Source organism: Homalodisca vitripennis, chromosome 6, assembly GCF_021130785.1.
Source record: "Homalodisca vitripennis isolate AUS2020 chromosome 6, UT_GWSS_2.1, whole genome shotgun sequence".
In the NCBI taxonomy this organism is placed as follows: domain Eukaryota; kingdom Metazoa; phylum Arthropoda; class Insecta; order Hemiptera; family Cicadellidae; genus Homalodisca; species Homalodisca vitripennis.
This window is the reverse complement of record NC_060212.1, coordinates 87,206,381-87,224,277: the sequence shown is the minus strand read 5'-3', so window position 1 is coordinate 87,224,277 and position 17,897 is coordinate 87,206,381. Positions and strand designations below refer to the sequence as shown.

Here is a 17,897-nt window from a genome sequence, read left to right as displayed (position 1 = left end):
AACAACATTCTAAGAGCGCTATAATGATTTGATTGCATGTAATTACCTGTTTATACAGCTGTCAATCAGCAAAATGGTTGTTTGCCTGGGGTGTTGATCTCAAATCTTTATCTTTAACACTACCTTTTATCTTTTACCTATCTCAACTGAAATACGAGTACTTTTCTTGCTATTATCATTCATTTTTAAGCAAGTAACAGAGTAATGAAAATATAAAACTAATTAATGTAGTAATATATGTAGTAATAAATGGAAATTTAGACACTAATAAAAATAAATATAATAAAATACTACGAATTCTAAATATTAAATAATTCTACTAAAGAAAATATCTGAAAGGATAATATTTGCTACATTTCTAGGTTACCCTCTTCGTAATTAAAAAAAACTTGTGTTTTTCATAATACCCACTTACTCTCTTTTGCATTAATATTCAATGAATTTTGAAACAGAAGATATGAATGAGATTGGGAGAAAGTTATTGCACTCAAGTTTTGAGCCCATTACAATATTGGTAAGACAATGTAACTATCTGAAAAACTTGAGCTAAAACTATCCCTATATCCGAACAAATATTTTGAGTTCTTTTAGAACAAATACAATCCCAAACACTAGAATAACTACTATTCAAAGATTGGACTTTACTACCTCCTTTAACTATTCTGAAGTAATTAAAATATATGAATTTTTCATGTCTTGAATAAACTTACGTGAAGCATTAATATGTAATTATTAAAACTATTTAGTATTAACTGGTCAATGTTTAAACCTTACACTACAGATATACAGTTATTAATATTTTATTCAACATGTTGGCTGTAATTTACCAGATTTCCTTTTTGTATGAGACAATAATCTAATTTCATTTGTATATTTCTACCACAAGGGTTCTTTCGATCTCATTTATAATTATTTAATAGCTCATTGTAATACAGCAGTTCAGTTTCTCGTATTCAAGAGTGAAGGCTATTTCTATGATTAATATAATATTGAAAAAGCTTTGTATTAATGGATATTGTTTAAATTTTTTAAATAAAGTAATTCTTTTACACATTTTGTGGTACAATACATGACTTATCCAAGGTTCCATTTTTCATATTCATTTATATACGTAAATTCCAGAATATCGGCTGCTTTCTGTACGTTTATATAAAATTGAAATAAAAATATCGAAAATATACTCCATATTTTGACTTGAGTAGTTCTCATACCAAGCCTGATATTTAAGTAGCCATTATATAAGCAAAACATTAAATTTAACAAAATCAATATAAAATATATGAATACAACACTAATTATCTGTCTGCGTCTGTATCGCATGTACCATAACAAGACAAGCTGTACTTGGTTATATCAGAATTAACTACACCTGAGACAATATTGTTAACACCTTCGTAATGCAATCTAATTAACATATGGTCTAAAGCAGAACCACGTATTTGTTATTCTTGTTGGCTCATTAATAAGCGATTCAAACCCATGCGAGCTAGGCACATTTAGTAATTATCCTCTATTGTATTACATTCAGGTAAATTTTAATTAAATTAATTAAAAACTCCAACTATAAAATAATTTCTAAGTATTTTTGTATTAATAGTACTTTCCTAGTGCTTTTACAAAAACAAATTAGTTGAGATGAATGTGTTAAATAAAATTCAAATGTGAGATCTAAACCTGTATGTGGCTTTTATTAATATTTATTCAATTGCAAAAAATAATTCTGTTATGATTACATTCATTAATTTTTATAAATAAAATAAATGATTTTACTTTAATACAAATCTAATTTCTTGTTAATAAGCGAAAATATTCATTTTGTAATATTTTATCTAGCTATAATGTGATTTTTCCTTTTAGTTCCTCAGTCAAAGCATCATTTATTGATATAAATAATATCGCGAATAACAGCTTATCAAGTTTTGTCTTCCAATTGATTATTTTAGACCTTTAAAGTATTTAATCCAAGAACTGTATGTATACTTCTTGGATCGTGATGTAAAAGGAGCACGTCTTTGTATTGACTGCACATTTGCAGTTATTACCAACAAAAGGTTTTAGTGCTTTGAGTGTTGTGGTATATTTCACCTTGAGGGTAACCACTCATTTGGTTTGAGTTGATATTTTTTAATTTGCCGTAATCGAGTTTTCAGCAAAATGAATCTGAATGAAGAAACCAGTTGGATGGATCTCCATAGAATTAGAGGCCAGAATTAGATGACCTTGAATTACAGAATAAGAGATGTGAATAAACATCAGGCTGAAAGTATCGTTTTATCCATCAAATCACCCTGTCCTTTGTCGGCTATCAAGGATTGCGGTTCTCTGAATTACGCAGCGCCGTCTTGCTGATGCTGGACTTACAGTCCAGTCTCACCTAGCCAATGATTACATAGTATACTATGTAATCATTGCACCTAGCCTACTATGATGCGTGCATCAAAATTTTTAACGGTGCACCTTTTTTGTAACGTCATTTTTCGTCTGCGCTTCTCCTGACCAAAGTCAATGAAAATTATAGCATCCAAGTACACTCCTGTGTGATATCATTGTAGTTTTTGTGTTAACTTTGACTTTGTTGGGTGTATTGCTTTTTTTAAATTTGTATATATTTAGGGGATCACTGCACTTTAAAAACCCCCATTTTAGTTTTTTTAAAGGTAGGAGTTTTCAGATACGATAAAATATAACAAACATTATTTCTTTAGTGGATATATTTACCTGTAAACCCTAGCATTCAAACCAAAATATATTAAACATTTAATTTATATAGTTTTTTCAACTTTTATCTTTTATCTTGGTGTTTACTTGAAAACACTAAAAACAGTAACTGTTTAGTTATGTTTAAGCATACTAAACGTTGTAGTTATACACCCATTCTTCAATTATAAAAAATAGGTCTCTATTTTACATAGCAGTAGAATGATCATTGTTCCAGTTGTTCAAAATACACAAAGATAGAAATTCCAGAAAACGAGAATTAAAACGAACTAAAGGTTGTAAAACCAATATAAATAGGATAACACCGATTTGCATTTATATTTTTCTAGCATGTAATATATACAAATAATCAGGAAGACCTGTATAACGCAATAAAAACAGAAATTTGTTTTAAGTATTTCACCGCTTTCAGGTTGAAGTTTCTTAACGCTATAGAATTTGACATCTGAAGTTTAGGGAGATATAAGATCTCCATGTATGCAGGAAGTTAGTGATATTGCAAGAGATTTCGTTATTAGTAAATGAGGATTTGCCTTTACATAATATATATATATATATATATATATATATATATATATATATATATATATATATAATGTAACAATATAAATTTTGTAACAAACAGTACATTGGACAAACATCTAACCACCTTAGAGTCAGAATAACAGGGCACAGATTTGATATTTTCCATAAAGACAAGGAGAAGCCATTGGCCAAACATGCTGCTGAGCACAAAAAAGAAAAAATTGAAGAATGTTATAACCTTAAAGGAATTAATAAGGTCTTTCCTTGTCATGAAGAAAATTTAAATAGATTAAAATTAAAAATCTGGAACAAGCACATCAATTACTTTTAAAATCAAAATACCCAAATGGTCTAAATTTAAGATAATTTTAACTTTTCCAAATTTCCATCTGTGCCATTAATGATATATCAGCTGGGTTTTTGAATGTTTTAGTTGCGTATTTACATTTTTGGTTATTTTATTTGTTGTGTTTCTTGTTTTCTTCATTTATATTATGCTTCCTGAAGATGTGGGTATTAAATCCCACGAAATATATAGAAGCCTTGTAATCTTTGTTTTTTTATTTCAATAAGTGAAATAGTATATAGTATATATATATATATATATATATATATATATATATATATATATATATATATATACTATATATATATATATATATATATATATATATATATATATATATATATATATCACAGCAATAACAGGTGCATGAATAATGCAGTCGGAGGTAAGTATACTATCAAGTACAAACATTGTAAATACTATATATTATCTGTGATTGTTAATTCTAAGATTGGTATCTATTACATGCAAAGTTTGTCATTGATTCGTATTGCATACAGCTGGAAGCACTGCAGTAATAAATGAACAGAAAGAGCGCTTCTTATACACTTTATAAGTTAGGTCCTCACTTTAATTATTAATTAATTGTTTAAATATTTCATATGTTAAAGACGTCTTTAATATACGTCGCTACCACAGTTCATGTTGCTGAATGTTTAAATTAATTATCATAGTTTTAAATGTAGTAATTTACTCAGTAAATCTTACCTCGTTTTTTGATAATTAATTGTAATCTAAAATGGCTGCTTCAAACTACCAGCCATACACTATCGATTCAAATATCAGCAGGTAGGAAATGTTTGTATAATTTATTACACTCTTATAAGCTTTGATAAAACTTTTCTTCTTTATTTAAACTGGAAGTGTTACTTGATACTCGTGATGTTATTCAAATATTTTTTTGAGTTCGAAGTTCACCATCAATTATAACTCTCTGAAATGAAAACAGAACGTGTGCCATAGTTATGCTGTGAGTACTCCTTTACAATCACAGGAAAACAACTTTATCTTTTAATGTTGTGTTTGAAAGCAGTTCAAAAGGACTTTTAAAATTAATTGAAGTTTATGATTACAAAGGTACGTTTATACTGTCCTACTGTTATTTCATTCTTATTAAATACTATTGTTCTGTGTATATTAATAATGCCAGGCCTAATAATATATTAGATATGCAAACATTCTGAAGCGAAAGATTAGGAGAGATGGTGAAATTTATATTGCATAAGGAATAAAACTATTAATTATTAAATAATACTTTAGGGTTTTGTAAACGTTGTATATTTAAAACAATTCTTCATGAGTTAATTATACGGTTAAAGATATGTTTTAGTTTTTATTCAGGTTGGACGCAGACAATTTCGTGACATTTTCTTTGAATGGAAAAGTTCAAAAAGGTAAGAACTTTTTTATATACAGTAGTTCTTATAAGAAAAACTGAAAAGTCCAAATAGCTATACATAGTGCAAGTAAGCAAGAGATTCGGCCATCTTGCAAGCAATTTTTAGTTGTAAGCTTAAATAAAGCTTAGTAAACTTTTGTCCATATTTTCGTCAACTAGTTCTTACATTTGTAGACTTTTCAAAGTATAAATCGTGAAACTATCTTAGACATATTCTATAAATTGTGACTTTCAATCTAAAGTGATCATTGCCATGTGTTTGCTAGCATTTTACAAGTTAGTAAAATAGATTACAACTACCATGTTATATTAGATATATTACACGACTAAGTGAATTACTAAAACGAGGCCAGTGGTTTAAAATGTGACAGTTGCCTACATTACTTTATCTACAACTGAACTGTACAGGATGTCCAAAATATACCTGCATGAAATTATTAATATATATAAGTAACTTATTTTCCTATTGTACGTTAATTACATATTGAAGTCATGTCTTTGGATAGAAACCAGTAAAGGAAATGATTTAAAAAACCTGAACAAGAACGTAGTTGATTATCTAGTGTGAAATGAGCTAAAATAAGAGGTTTAGTACTAAAAAAATATTTCAGTGCATCTCTTAATTCAGCTCTCTTGCCCAGTGTGGGGTCTCCCAGGAGGAACCACCCTCCTGCAGTACATCCGGGATGTTGCCCAACTAAAGGGCACCAAGTACATGTGTCGCGAGGGCGGCTGTGGTTCCTGCATCGTCAACCTTACATTTACTGATCCTGTCACAGGCCTTGACAAGTCCTTTGGTATCAACTCAGTAAGTCTAGTTTCCATGCGTATTAAATTATTATAATATCCCATTTATAAGTGTAAATTAGTGGAGACTAATAGTAATTTTAATAACTATTTTAAAGAATTCTCTCTTTAATACCTGAACAATAGTGCTGAATGTAGTAAATTAAGAATTGTATTCGCATGAGAAGAGCATTGATTAATGCATTGGAAATAAGATACCAATAAATAAAAACAAAATTAAATTATTCATTGGCTGGAATACAGTTATTACAGACACTAAATGCAAAACTCTATTTTTCTAAAAAAAAACAAAAAGCAAAAAAGTTTTCGTAATATATTTCCCAGATATATGTACATTTTATTTAGTTTCATTTTGACAATTTTATAGACTATAGGTTACAAGGTAGCGGATAGGAAATAACTTTAATATATAACCATTATAATGAGCGTTTGAATAAAAATCGTAAACTTTGGTCATTTTAAAATACCTCCGTAGTTCTCGTTTACTGCAACTACTGATGTATAGTATGTGTTATTTCTTACAAAAATAATATGAATCAGAAGTCAAGAGGTTAACAATAACATCTACTCACACTTAACCTGATTTATAAAGCATATTAACTGTTTCGTACGTACCTTCTAATCTTTTGCAAGTTACTTACTTACAAGGTCATTTCCTCGCAATATGTAAATCAAAGTAAAATAATTTTATTTTTTATTGGGATAATACACTGTAAAGCTCACCTCTTACTCTCCCTTTCAAGACGCTCATTTAGTAATTTACAATATCAGTTCCTTAGTTATTTTCTTATAAGGTAAAAGCTGGATCTTACAAAACTATTTATTTCGTTGTGATAATATATTTTGACATATTACAGTTAAATACAGTTTAGAGGAGTAAAGAATATTTATTTCCATAATTATGTACGATTATGTTTACAAAAGGATTGTTATAGTTTTATCAGGTAGTTATGACAGAAACATTAAACATTCTTATTAGTTCAAATAATTAACACTAACATCGTCTGCGGCTCCTGCTGTAAGTGTTCACGTCATATTCTCTACTAATTACAATCATAACCAACAAAAGAACTATACTTTGACTCTTCTAATTTTTATTATTTCTTAAATTTAACTCCGTGTCAGTTTTCCAGCTCTCAGTTGTAATGTGTTGGGTCAGACAATTAAATGGCAAACATATATTTATAAATCCCTGTAAACAAAAGAGAAATTGTGTCAGCCTCGTATGTTCTCCATGTGAGGCTTTCATTAATACATTAATAAACATTTGAAGTTTGTTACTTCTTCAACTTTTGACACATTGTGTATTCATGAAAAATTAAATGCCTATCGAATTGATATTGTGAGAATAAAAATTTATAAGCTTTGTTTTTAGACATTGTCCACAGTTTTGTTACTATGACAGCACTGTCACAAAATAATCATACCATTAGTAAATTAATCTCTGTTTTTTTCTTTATAGTTATCATAAAAGCTGTATTGTTGTCGAAAGTTATCTTACCTCTAAATTTCTTTGTAATAGAACGTCTATGAAAAATAAAAAAAGAACTGCTCATGATGCCGATCCTTGTGGGACTCCTTTATGAATAGCTTTAGGACCACCCTAAAATCTTTGAATTTTATAATTTGCTCTCTTCAAATCAGATAACTTCTGAATAAATCCAGTACCACGCTCCTAATTCCAATATTATTACATTTTTGCGATTAGAACTTCAAAATTAACTTGGTTGAAAGCTTTCTTGAAATGTATAAACAAAGGAGATGTTTTATTTTTGGAATTAATGCTCTTATATACACCCTGGTAAAACTCACAAAGCTCAACTTCGGTTGATTTGCCTTCAGTAAACCATGTTGAAAATTACTAAAATTCTGTTTTTATTACAAAAATTCAAGTTTTTATTAATTATTCTAAAATGTTTCAAACTGGTGGTAAAATACTTACTGGTCTTAAGTAATCGATATTACAGTTATTTACTTGTTTTTAAATAGTTTTAATCAAAATTTGCTCAAATAGGTTAAAGCACTTTCTTTTTACAAAACATAGATTAAAAATAAAGCACAACACTTAAATATTAATCCCACATGATTTTTAAAAATTTGTATAGTTCATTGAATATCCTATACAGTAGTGGAGACGCTAAAAAACTAGTTACTCTTGATATTTATATTATTAACGTCAATGTCAGTATAATAATATTAACTTACAGCTTGGAATTTGCATTAACAAAATATTAATTTAATTCATTACATATTTGTAGTTCTCGTTTATGCTGCCCCTTTCTAAAATAATTTGATCAAAGTAGTGTTTCTTATTGTTGCCAGTGATGTCATTGATAACTCTCCATTGAACCTTAGAATCAGCATTATTATTGTTGAATAAATGTTTATAATAACTATGTTTGCCTTCATCTATAAGGATTCTCAATATATATGAAGTAGTCAAAATATTTTTTGAAATTTAATTCAAGGGGTTTTAAATGTATTTTTAAACTATTTACTTCTTTGTGTCAGTTATCTGAGAAAAGATTGATTGGTTCAAGTGCTCTTAACTTATCTTTTAAAACCTTGTTGGGGTTTTTCCTAGAATGAACATAGTTTTTAATTGACTTTTAAGTTTTCATAAAAAAAGTCTATACATTTATCTACTTCAGTACAAGAAAAGAAAAATGGAATCCCAATCAGTTTTAGATAAGTCGTTCAATATACTATTTCGATACATATAATCTTCAATTATATTTTAAGCCCTTTATAATATTTACGGTTATCACTTTTATATCGAAAACTAATACCTATCGCAAAATGGTTTGATAGACCTAAATTAAAGACCCCTTAGTTAAAGGAATTAGTTTTTTATAACCAACAAAAAAGGAATCGAAACAGGATTCAAAATTTTAACCTATTATTGTTACTTGATTTATCATGGGCGTAATCTTTAGTTCACAATACTTATTATTATTATTTGTATTTTCTAATAAATCATCATTTATATCTCCTAACTTATTTTTAGACTCCTGGTACTGAGGTGCAATGCTGACAGGGCTTTCTTGGTTTACGTTACGGAAATCGTCAAGAGAGTGAAATCCTGGCCATACGTGTTATTAAATTTCTTCATCTTTTATTGAATTATTTCAATGCTTTTAAAGTAAATAGACTAATATAATAAAATTAAACATAACATTTTAAAATAAGTGTACCTTTATTATTTTTTACTTTATTTATTTTTAAGTTCTCTTTTACGGGTTTTAGTTTACATAAGTTTGGCCATGTCTTCTAAAGTATCTATTGTCATAGCTTAGTATCCTTCACCCCTTCTAACAAACATTTTCCCTCTCTCTATACTAAACAAATTTAAATTTTAAACTCCTACATGTGTCTCTAGTGCTTGCAAGGAGTACCTTGTACCTAGGAGTCAGTTGGTCGATAATGGACACCTGCGTCTCAGGAAGACGTGGTTGATGGCGGCTTTCAAGCCTCGTTGTTGGCGGCAAGCTTACAACCAGATGTCCCTCGTAGTTCTGGAGCAGAACTGCACTATTAACGGTACTCTTAAAGCAGCTTGTACTTCCTCTTTCTTCGGTTCTATGCCGATGGCTGTGCATTTGTTCTCCACTGGTAGATGCTACTCCAGAGATTTCGATATAGTTCTTGCGTGTATTCTCTTCCACACTCTGCATGCGCACTTGGAGGTCTTTTACAGTTCCTTCTGCCTCCTTTCTTCTAAATTTATAAAGGTTCTTATCGGTCAAACAAACAACATATTTTAATGCAGAATACATTTGCTTTCTCAGTGCTGTAGGATCTGTTACATTATAAATCTATCCAAGACTTAAATTCTATATAAGAAAAAGAAATGGCCCGATGAAAGAAATATTCATAATGTAAATATAGCATTTTATTTAATCATTAACAGTTTGCTAGTAATTTTCAATATTAGGGAATAAAATACAAATTAATTGGAATTTATTTTCCTTTAAAATATATATATATATATATATATATATATATAGTACCAATATATATAGGTTCATAGGTTCATAGCGGAATTTGGGAGGTAAATACAATTTCTATACAGGACAACAAACCATTCCTAAGCCATAAGGTTCCAAAATAACTAGTAAAGTAAATCCTGAGGGAACGTTGACTATCTCTGAGTACGAAAATAGTAATTTCAAAATGGTTATCATTTGAATAACCATCAAAGAACCGTTAGAGTTAGATGGAAATATCTCTTTTTAAAACAAATAAAAACCGTTGCCTCCAAATTTCGATTTTTTACGTTATTAGTGTAATAGTAAATAAGCTTTATAATACTGTATTCAATTTAAACGTAGTTTTAAAGAAAAGTATAAATAATGTGCTATAAACTGATATTATATTTCGCATAACTTTTTATATTTATCATAAATATTAACTACTAAAACTAAAATTGTGTTCAAACACTGAGAAATTGATTATTTAGACACGGCTATATTTCAGGATCCTGAAGTCAAGGAGTTGAAAAATGTTATGTGACCCAATGGTGTACATACATTTTTCTGCAACATCCCAAAATATATGAGAGAATAGCTTCAATAATTACAACAATACTTGAACTCATTAAAAAAAAGAGTAAAGAATGTCTTATTTTACCAGGTGACTCTCAAATGAGACGAAAGTCTCATTTATGCTAGGCTCGATGAATACCAAATCCGAAAGCATATACATAGGTGTGAAAAATCTTCTTTGGTGAAAAACTACTTCCAGTCTAAGATATTTCTGGCATCGTAATAGAATTTGCTTTGTTTTCCGGTTTGTACTTACGTTGATGTGAGAAGTAAGTGGCTACTTCCAGCCATTATAAACTACAACTGGTCTAATCTATTTTCTTTCCGGTAGTTTGTTGACTGCAAAAATATATTTGAGTCACTTTTCCTTTTTCTAGAGCAGCAGGAAGATAAAAAACAAAATATAGTACGTATAGGGGTTGCAGCACTATTCTAACCACTATTGGTACTTTAATTCATGAAAAACTTTACTTTGAATGTTGAAAGCTCGAGCCACGTGTATTTCCAATTTAATTGTTTTAGGACATCGGAGACACAAAATATAGTCCTTCAAGGGGTTCCAACCCCATTTTAACCCTTATAGTTGGTTGATCTCTGTGAAAATGCGTTTATCTTTTGTAGGTCATAGGGTAAATTTGTGTTAAATGTAATCTTTGTAGGACATCGGGAAGTTGAAAAAACAAAAATAAACTTATTTTAGTGGTTGCACCCCTATTTCAACCCCTCTGCGTGGTTGATCTTCATAAAAAATCCTACAGTATATTCGTCTGTTAAATAGCACAGAACACATGTGTGTAAAAATTACTTCTTTCTAAGAAATCAAGAACTTGAATAACAAAATATATTTCTCTTAGAGGTTAAAACTCCATTTAAATGTTTCATGTTTATATACATTTTTTCTATACAAGCCATGAGGCGCATATTTAAGCCAAATTTCAAGTTTCGAAATATTGGCAAGTTGGAGAATTAATTGATGTGTGAGTGATTGAGTGAGGGCTTTGCCTTTTATGTATATAGAATACTAACAGTAATTAAATTTTATTTAATCTGAATAACGGTTAGATACTCATTGTTACATAGATTAGATGTTTATTGTTACAGTGCCTTTACGCCCTATATTCATGTCAAGGAATGTCCGTGACTACCATAGAAGGGATCGGCAGTAAACAGAAAGGCTACGATCCTGTCCAATGTCGCCTTGCCAACTTCTACGGCACTCAATGTGGATACTGCTCTACGGGCTGGGTTATGGCAATGTACAGGTAAGCATTCTCACGATTCTGTATAATGATTCTATGTCCTATACTCGTACCAAAGAATGTCTGCGACTACCATAGAAGGGTCGGTAGTAAACAAATAGGCTACGTTCCCGTCCAGTGTCAATTTACTAAATTTCAGTATCCACTCAATGTGGATACTGCTATACGGGCTGGGTTATGGCTTTTTAAACTCTCATATAATTTTGCTTATATTGACCAAGTGATATCATCGCTGCTTATTCAGATCAGATAAAGGTCATGAATTAAGATTACCTTGTCAGATGCAAGTAAATCCATTGCCGTGCTCATGTACGTTAAAAATGTCCAATTAATAAAAAGATCCGCTCTTCGTGTGCGATTTGGTAACATATGTTAATTAATAAGATCTATGTCTAGCAACTAGAAATGTGCTGCTGAGCTTATGAAAGATATGAAGTAATTATAAAAGAAAGTATAAAGAAAAACGATTTCATATTCATACATAAAAGGTAAGCTCTCACTCACTCACTTATCACTAATTCTCCAACTTCCTGATATCCCGGAAATTTTAAATTTCGCACAAGTATGCCTCGTGACTTAAATAAAAAAACTAAAATATTTTCATAAATGTCAAACATATATAGAAGTTGAAATTCGGTTGCAACCACCAGAACTACTATATAACTGCAACTCCTATTTTTGTTATAAAATAACTTTTTTTATTTTTCGAACTTCCCGGTGTTGCAGAGACATGAAATTTGAAACTGGTGAACAACCCTTAGAAGAACTATATTTTATTTTATAGCTACTCGAAGTCTTGCAACGTTGAAATTCGGCAGATACGTATGTTGCCTTTTCAACAGACAAAAAAGTATATATTTAGAAATACTTAATATCTAAATATTCTATTGCTTCTTTATCAGGGCTACACTACGAACGCTACTACGTTACCAGAAGTAGATTCTAATTACCAGTAGTAGACACACCGGAGTAACTTTTCGGACTAACGTCCATGTCCGGCAAACGCTAATGTAGCATAGGAAATACCTTAGACCTGAAAATTATTTCTATAAAAGTATATGCTTTTTGACCAGACTTTTTAGACCCATTTTTATACATGTTTCCTTGATATGTTCCACAACGCTAACGGTAATATGTCCAAAATCACCTTAAACCGGATATTTTGAATTACTGGCATTAGTAGCTCTTTTAATAGACTAGACTTTCTAAACAAATGTATCGTATATTTAATTGGAGCGAGAATGCAAATACTATTACGGCACCGGAAGTAGTTTAAAATGACCGGATGTAGACACTCTTTACAGAAGTACACTTTTCATACCAACGTATATATTTTCTTGGTCGGGGCAACAATGCTAACTGTAATAGGCACCGCGAATAACATAATACCGGGAGAAGACTACAAGAGCCGGAAGTAGACACCTTTTGACTAAAGTAGGCTTCTTAGACCGAGTATGTATGTAATTTGTGATTTTTCTTTTCAAATATAACAAATTGTTAAGGATACGCCTAGGTCTAACGCTTAAAAGACTAATAAAAGGTTTTTAGAGACGGATTTTATACACATAACTTACATATTTATGATGAGAAGAGTTGTTCCACCATTCTTTGGGATCGTGGCGAAGACATCGTAGTACGCTCAATTACGAAACCTGAGGTACTCAATCAGAGTACTTCTTCACCTAGATTAAACTATATTTGTAGGTTAGGTGCTCCGTTGTCGAAAAGATGGAAAGAGTTTGTTTGAGCTTCTTCGTTGCCGACTTTTTTTGGATCACTTCAGACGAACATGATTCCAGATTCCAAGAGTTAAGTCTGTGACAACGCCAGATTTCAGATGATGCACTAAGAGGAAGGTGAACTGGAGAAAACTCAACATTCACGTTGAATCAACCCTTCTCACCACATTTACATCATAAGTGATTTCACCAAAGTTACTAAGACGGACGTAGTATTCTCACAAAACGGCCTAAAATATTTCACGTATTACGGAAATTGTTGGAGCTATATAAAATATTGTGGAATGGTACAGAGAGATTTGTGTATTTCATTGGTGTTCAAAAAAGCACCAGCTTTCACTCTATGACTTCAGGCCAATTATTTTCCAAGTCCAATTATTTTGAAGTGGATCAGGAGACCACTCCATTTTCCAGTGACCATCACTTATTTTCAGAAGTATTTATTAAGCCATTTAAACTGTACGTGACTATGAGACACATATGTAATCAATAAGAATTTGATGCAAAGCCACGCGTAACTGCTAGTCATAAAATAATCAATTGCCCAGTGTTTGAACACATTTAAGTTTTAGTAGTTAATTGCAATCAGGGAAATCTCGAGTTAAAGGATTGCAATATAAACATAGCCTGCAATCTTGCGAATCATGTAAATCTATTAAGCATTGTATCGCCAATTACATTTCAATTAAAAACCCAGGAGATGCAAAAAAATGTACTGCATAATCCGTGTCTTCTCTTGTGGTGGAATATATTTGTCTCTTGTGACGGGATTGGAATGGCACCTTTTTCTTTACGTTTTGTCTTTTAATCCCCGCACTTGTTTTATGTTATCTCATTATTACTCACTTATTATTTACTCATTTGAAAGAACGTTATTGCCTCTTAGTATTCCTGAACGATTGAATCACCATGATTTTAGTAACTCTGTTAAGAAGTTTGAGAGATATGTGTAAGGATATACACTTTATGTACGAGTATTATAACAGTGAAAATAACAAATCGAACAAGTCATTACTTATTCATACAGTAATACTTTTTGTATTTTTTACAGCTTGCTAAGATCCGATAATACCATGAGCATGAAACAGATAGAAGACTCGTTTGGGAGCAACAACTGCCGCTGCACAGGTTACCGACCTATCCTGGACGCTTTCAAAAGTTTTGCGCAGGACAGTTCTCTGGAGTTGCAGAATAAAGTTGCTGACATTGAGGTACTGTTAATGTACAGTAATAGTATACACTAAACCTTAATATCAATTGCAATCATTGGTACTTTATTTTATAATTGACATGTTTTATAGAAATTAATATAAGCATACAAATTATGTTTGGCATTATCAATGAATTATATTTAAATAAATAAAAAAAAGTTGTTGTATAATTTTCGAGCTGCTAAAAATTACACATAAGCTTTCGATATTTTTAGATTTTTTCTGCAAAATTTAAAGTTAAAAATTATAATACATACATCCTAATAATATAAATCGATAGTGAATTTAAGAATGAAACAAAACTTATATTTTAAGCGGTATTATATAAAAAAGAATACATTAAACACTTGCTCTTATATAATTGTTTAGAGTTAATGAACTGGTAATACACAATTTTTGCTATACTGGTGAGCGTTTCTTTTATATTAGTTGCTGGATGCATCCAGGTTTGTTTTTATATATTAACAAGCAGCTGTAATCAGCATTCAATTACGAAAATTATATGGAAAGAATGTGGAAAAATAATAGTATAGCTGTTTTTTTTTCAGACGAGCTATATTGATTATTTTTAGATAAGGATTTGGCTGATGTTTGGTTGGAGAACAAACGCAAAGAAACAGAGAAAACATAAAGAAACCCGAACGTATTTTAGAACAGTTAAGGCTTGTTTTTAGTTTGCCTAAGCTCAGGAACAATATCTTAAAATATCGACCAAAAGGTCCGAAAACGTCTCTATGGCCGCTTAATTTGGGCGTCTACAGGAAATTATTATTATTATTATGATTTTGGTGCAGCTATGTTAAGTTACTCGTAAACTTCAGCATTGCTATAAATACAGTAATAAAAGAAAATAAATTTTATTAGGTCACTGTCTAAGATTTTAAATTAAATACATGATCTTCCATAGTGATTGATATAGACATTATATAATATTCTAAACCATTCATGAACTATCACGCCATTTTGCTAATCAACAAGAATTTGATAAAAGCAAATTTTAGTTGTTTGAACCATAATGCTCTATAAAATTTATTGTATTTCTGAATTTTATTATATGATTTGAAATGTTATGTCTTGAAAACTTCACATGAATAATACATCGTATGAAATATAATCTTAAAAAATTGTACAACTTATTGTGTATTTTAAAATATGTGTTTTTGGTGGCAATGTCTTGTTGTGGACGTGTTTTTTTTTTTCTTTTATCTGTTGAATATACACATAAGAAAAATATTTATACTAAGTACAAGTGTGTTAATTTTTAATTTTGTAGGACTTGCTAAAACAATGTAAGAATGGTCAAGGCATATGTAGAAATCAATGCAAGTTGCCATATCCATGCACAGAAACTTCCATGGAACCTAGAGACGCTGTTGAGGATGATGATGAGCGAGATTTTGTAGAGCTGGCTCTGTCTCCTGGGAAGATTCGATTGACTGATGGACCTGGAGCGTGGTATAGGGTTACATCTGTGAAAGAGATTTTCGAAATATTCACGATGATCAAAGGCACTTACATGTTGATCGCAGGGAACACTGCTCAGGGTATGTAATTTTATTTACTCGATTTAAGAATCCAAATATTGGAATTAATACGCCGAAATTTCATTGAGGTCAAATATGCATTGAGATGAATGTATATGAGACATTCAAGCATGTTCCATGTACATCAATTAAATATGTGCAAAGCGCTAAAATTAAAACGTAGGGCCTTTTGAAGTGAAGGAGTACTTTTAGTTTTCATAAGGTGTAAGAAAAATAGTCTTTATACAACTTCTAGATTGTAAAAGCTATTTTTAAAGGTATGTTGTACCCTGTGCTTTATAAATTGTAATAGAGTTAAAAAGTCAGACCGTGAGTCATACCTTTTTCTTCGGCGCTATGTGGGTGCACACCGAAACGAACGCTAGTCATGGTACCTTGTTTCTAATTGGATAAAGGTTAATTGGACTGCAGTATTAACATCAAAGTATTAACTGCTGAAATAAATTTATTTGTTTATTCAATATTTACGTTCTTTAAAACTTTGGTTGATGAGTTATAATAGCTGTTAGCTTAATTTATCCACATTACATATGTATTGATGTTTAATGTAATTTATTGATCATTGTTGATATTTACAAACTCAGCTTTCTTTTAACTAATTAACACTCTTCATCTTGCATGACACTTGATATCGTATATTTACATTGCAATCTAAAACAATTAAACAATTGGGGTGAAATGTTTACAAATGAAATTGTATAGAATTATTACTAGTTGTTGGTACTTTCAACTTTAAATCAATACATTTGAAATTGGCGCCAGGTTTAAGGTGGGGGAAAGCAGGACATCGTGTTTCCGGTAAGCTATGCTTGGTACTAAAAATTCTTCGTAGCAACTATTAATATTGACAATTAAACAAGTAAAAACCACTTGGTTACCAGACAAAAAAGTTTTGAAAGAATTATTTGGTGATTTGTTGTGTGCATAGTAGTGTTCACCGTTTGTTTAAATTTTCAGGAGTTTTTAAGGAGAAATACTCTCCGCCTCCTGAAGTATATATTGACATCACCGGAGTAAAAGAACTAAAGTTCCACATTATCAATGCTGACGGAGTTCTGGTGTTGGGAGCCAATATGACCCTCACCGACACAATAGCTCTGTTTCGTGCTGTGGCGGCCGAGAGACCTGCTACTTTCGGTTACTTGAAGGTGTTGGCATACCATATGACCAAGGTGGCCCATATACCAGTCAGAAATGTGAGCTCATTTGGTTATTATCAGTTCAAAACATTACTATACCTTAATACACACTTATTAATGCTTAGTAGTAACTAAAAAAATCTGTATTTAAAATAAAAGCTCATCCCGAAACGTCTAAAATATTAGGTTTATTGATGAACTAAACTTGTAAAATCATACTTTAAATAATACAGCAGATCGGTTCAAGGAAATTAAATAATAATGAGACTTTAAACATAACTATTTAAGCGTATTCGTGTTCATTTATTACTATAGATTTTTACAAATATTTACATTGCAATATTTTTTTTTAATTTAGAAGTATTGGGGTAATATCTGTGTGGTTCTACTACTATGACTGTAGATGTATTGTGTACACATATTAATATCCTATGGGCATCTGAACGTTATAAGTAATATAACTTCAAATTACACTAGTGATATTGTTTCAGTTAGTTATATTTTGATTTTATACTTAATCTATTGTGCTTATCGACATGCAGATCTAAATAGTATTGCACTACAGAAATAATTTCGCTTGTTTATTATTTATGACTAGATTTAATCATTTAGCAGTTGCTACAAGCACAAATTATCCATTTTTAGTAAATTTACACCAATTTTCTT

General features: G+C 30.5%; 1 protein-coding gene across 1 annotated transcript in view; it reads left to right on the top strand.

Moving 5' to 3' along the window:
• Positions 1–4,086: 4,086 nt before the first annotated feature.
• The window catches only part of LOC124364531 (xanthine dehydrogenase-like), a 48,515-nt gene continuing 34,704 nt past the window's right edge, over positions 4,087–17,897 (top strand). The window contains exons 1-7 of the mRNA XM_046820088.1: positions 4,087–4,378; positions 4,931–4,983; positions 5,630–5,796; positions 11,441–11,601; positions 14,389–14,548; positions 15,822–16,092; positions 17,050–17,288. Of these exons, the coding sequence (XP_046676044.1) occupies positions 4,329–4,378; positions 4,931–4,983; positions 5,630–5,796; positions 11,441–11,601; positions 14,389–14,548; positions 15,822–16,092; positions 17,050–17,288 (1,101 nt within the window). The 5' untranslated portion in view covers positions 4,087–4,328. The remainder of the gene's footprint in view (positions 4,379–4,930; positions 4,984–5,629; positions 5,797–11,440; positions 11,602–14,388; positions 14,549–15,821; positions 16,093–17,049; positions 17,289–17,897) is intronic.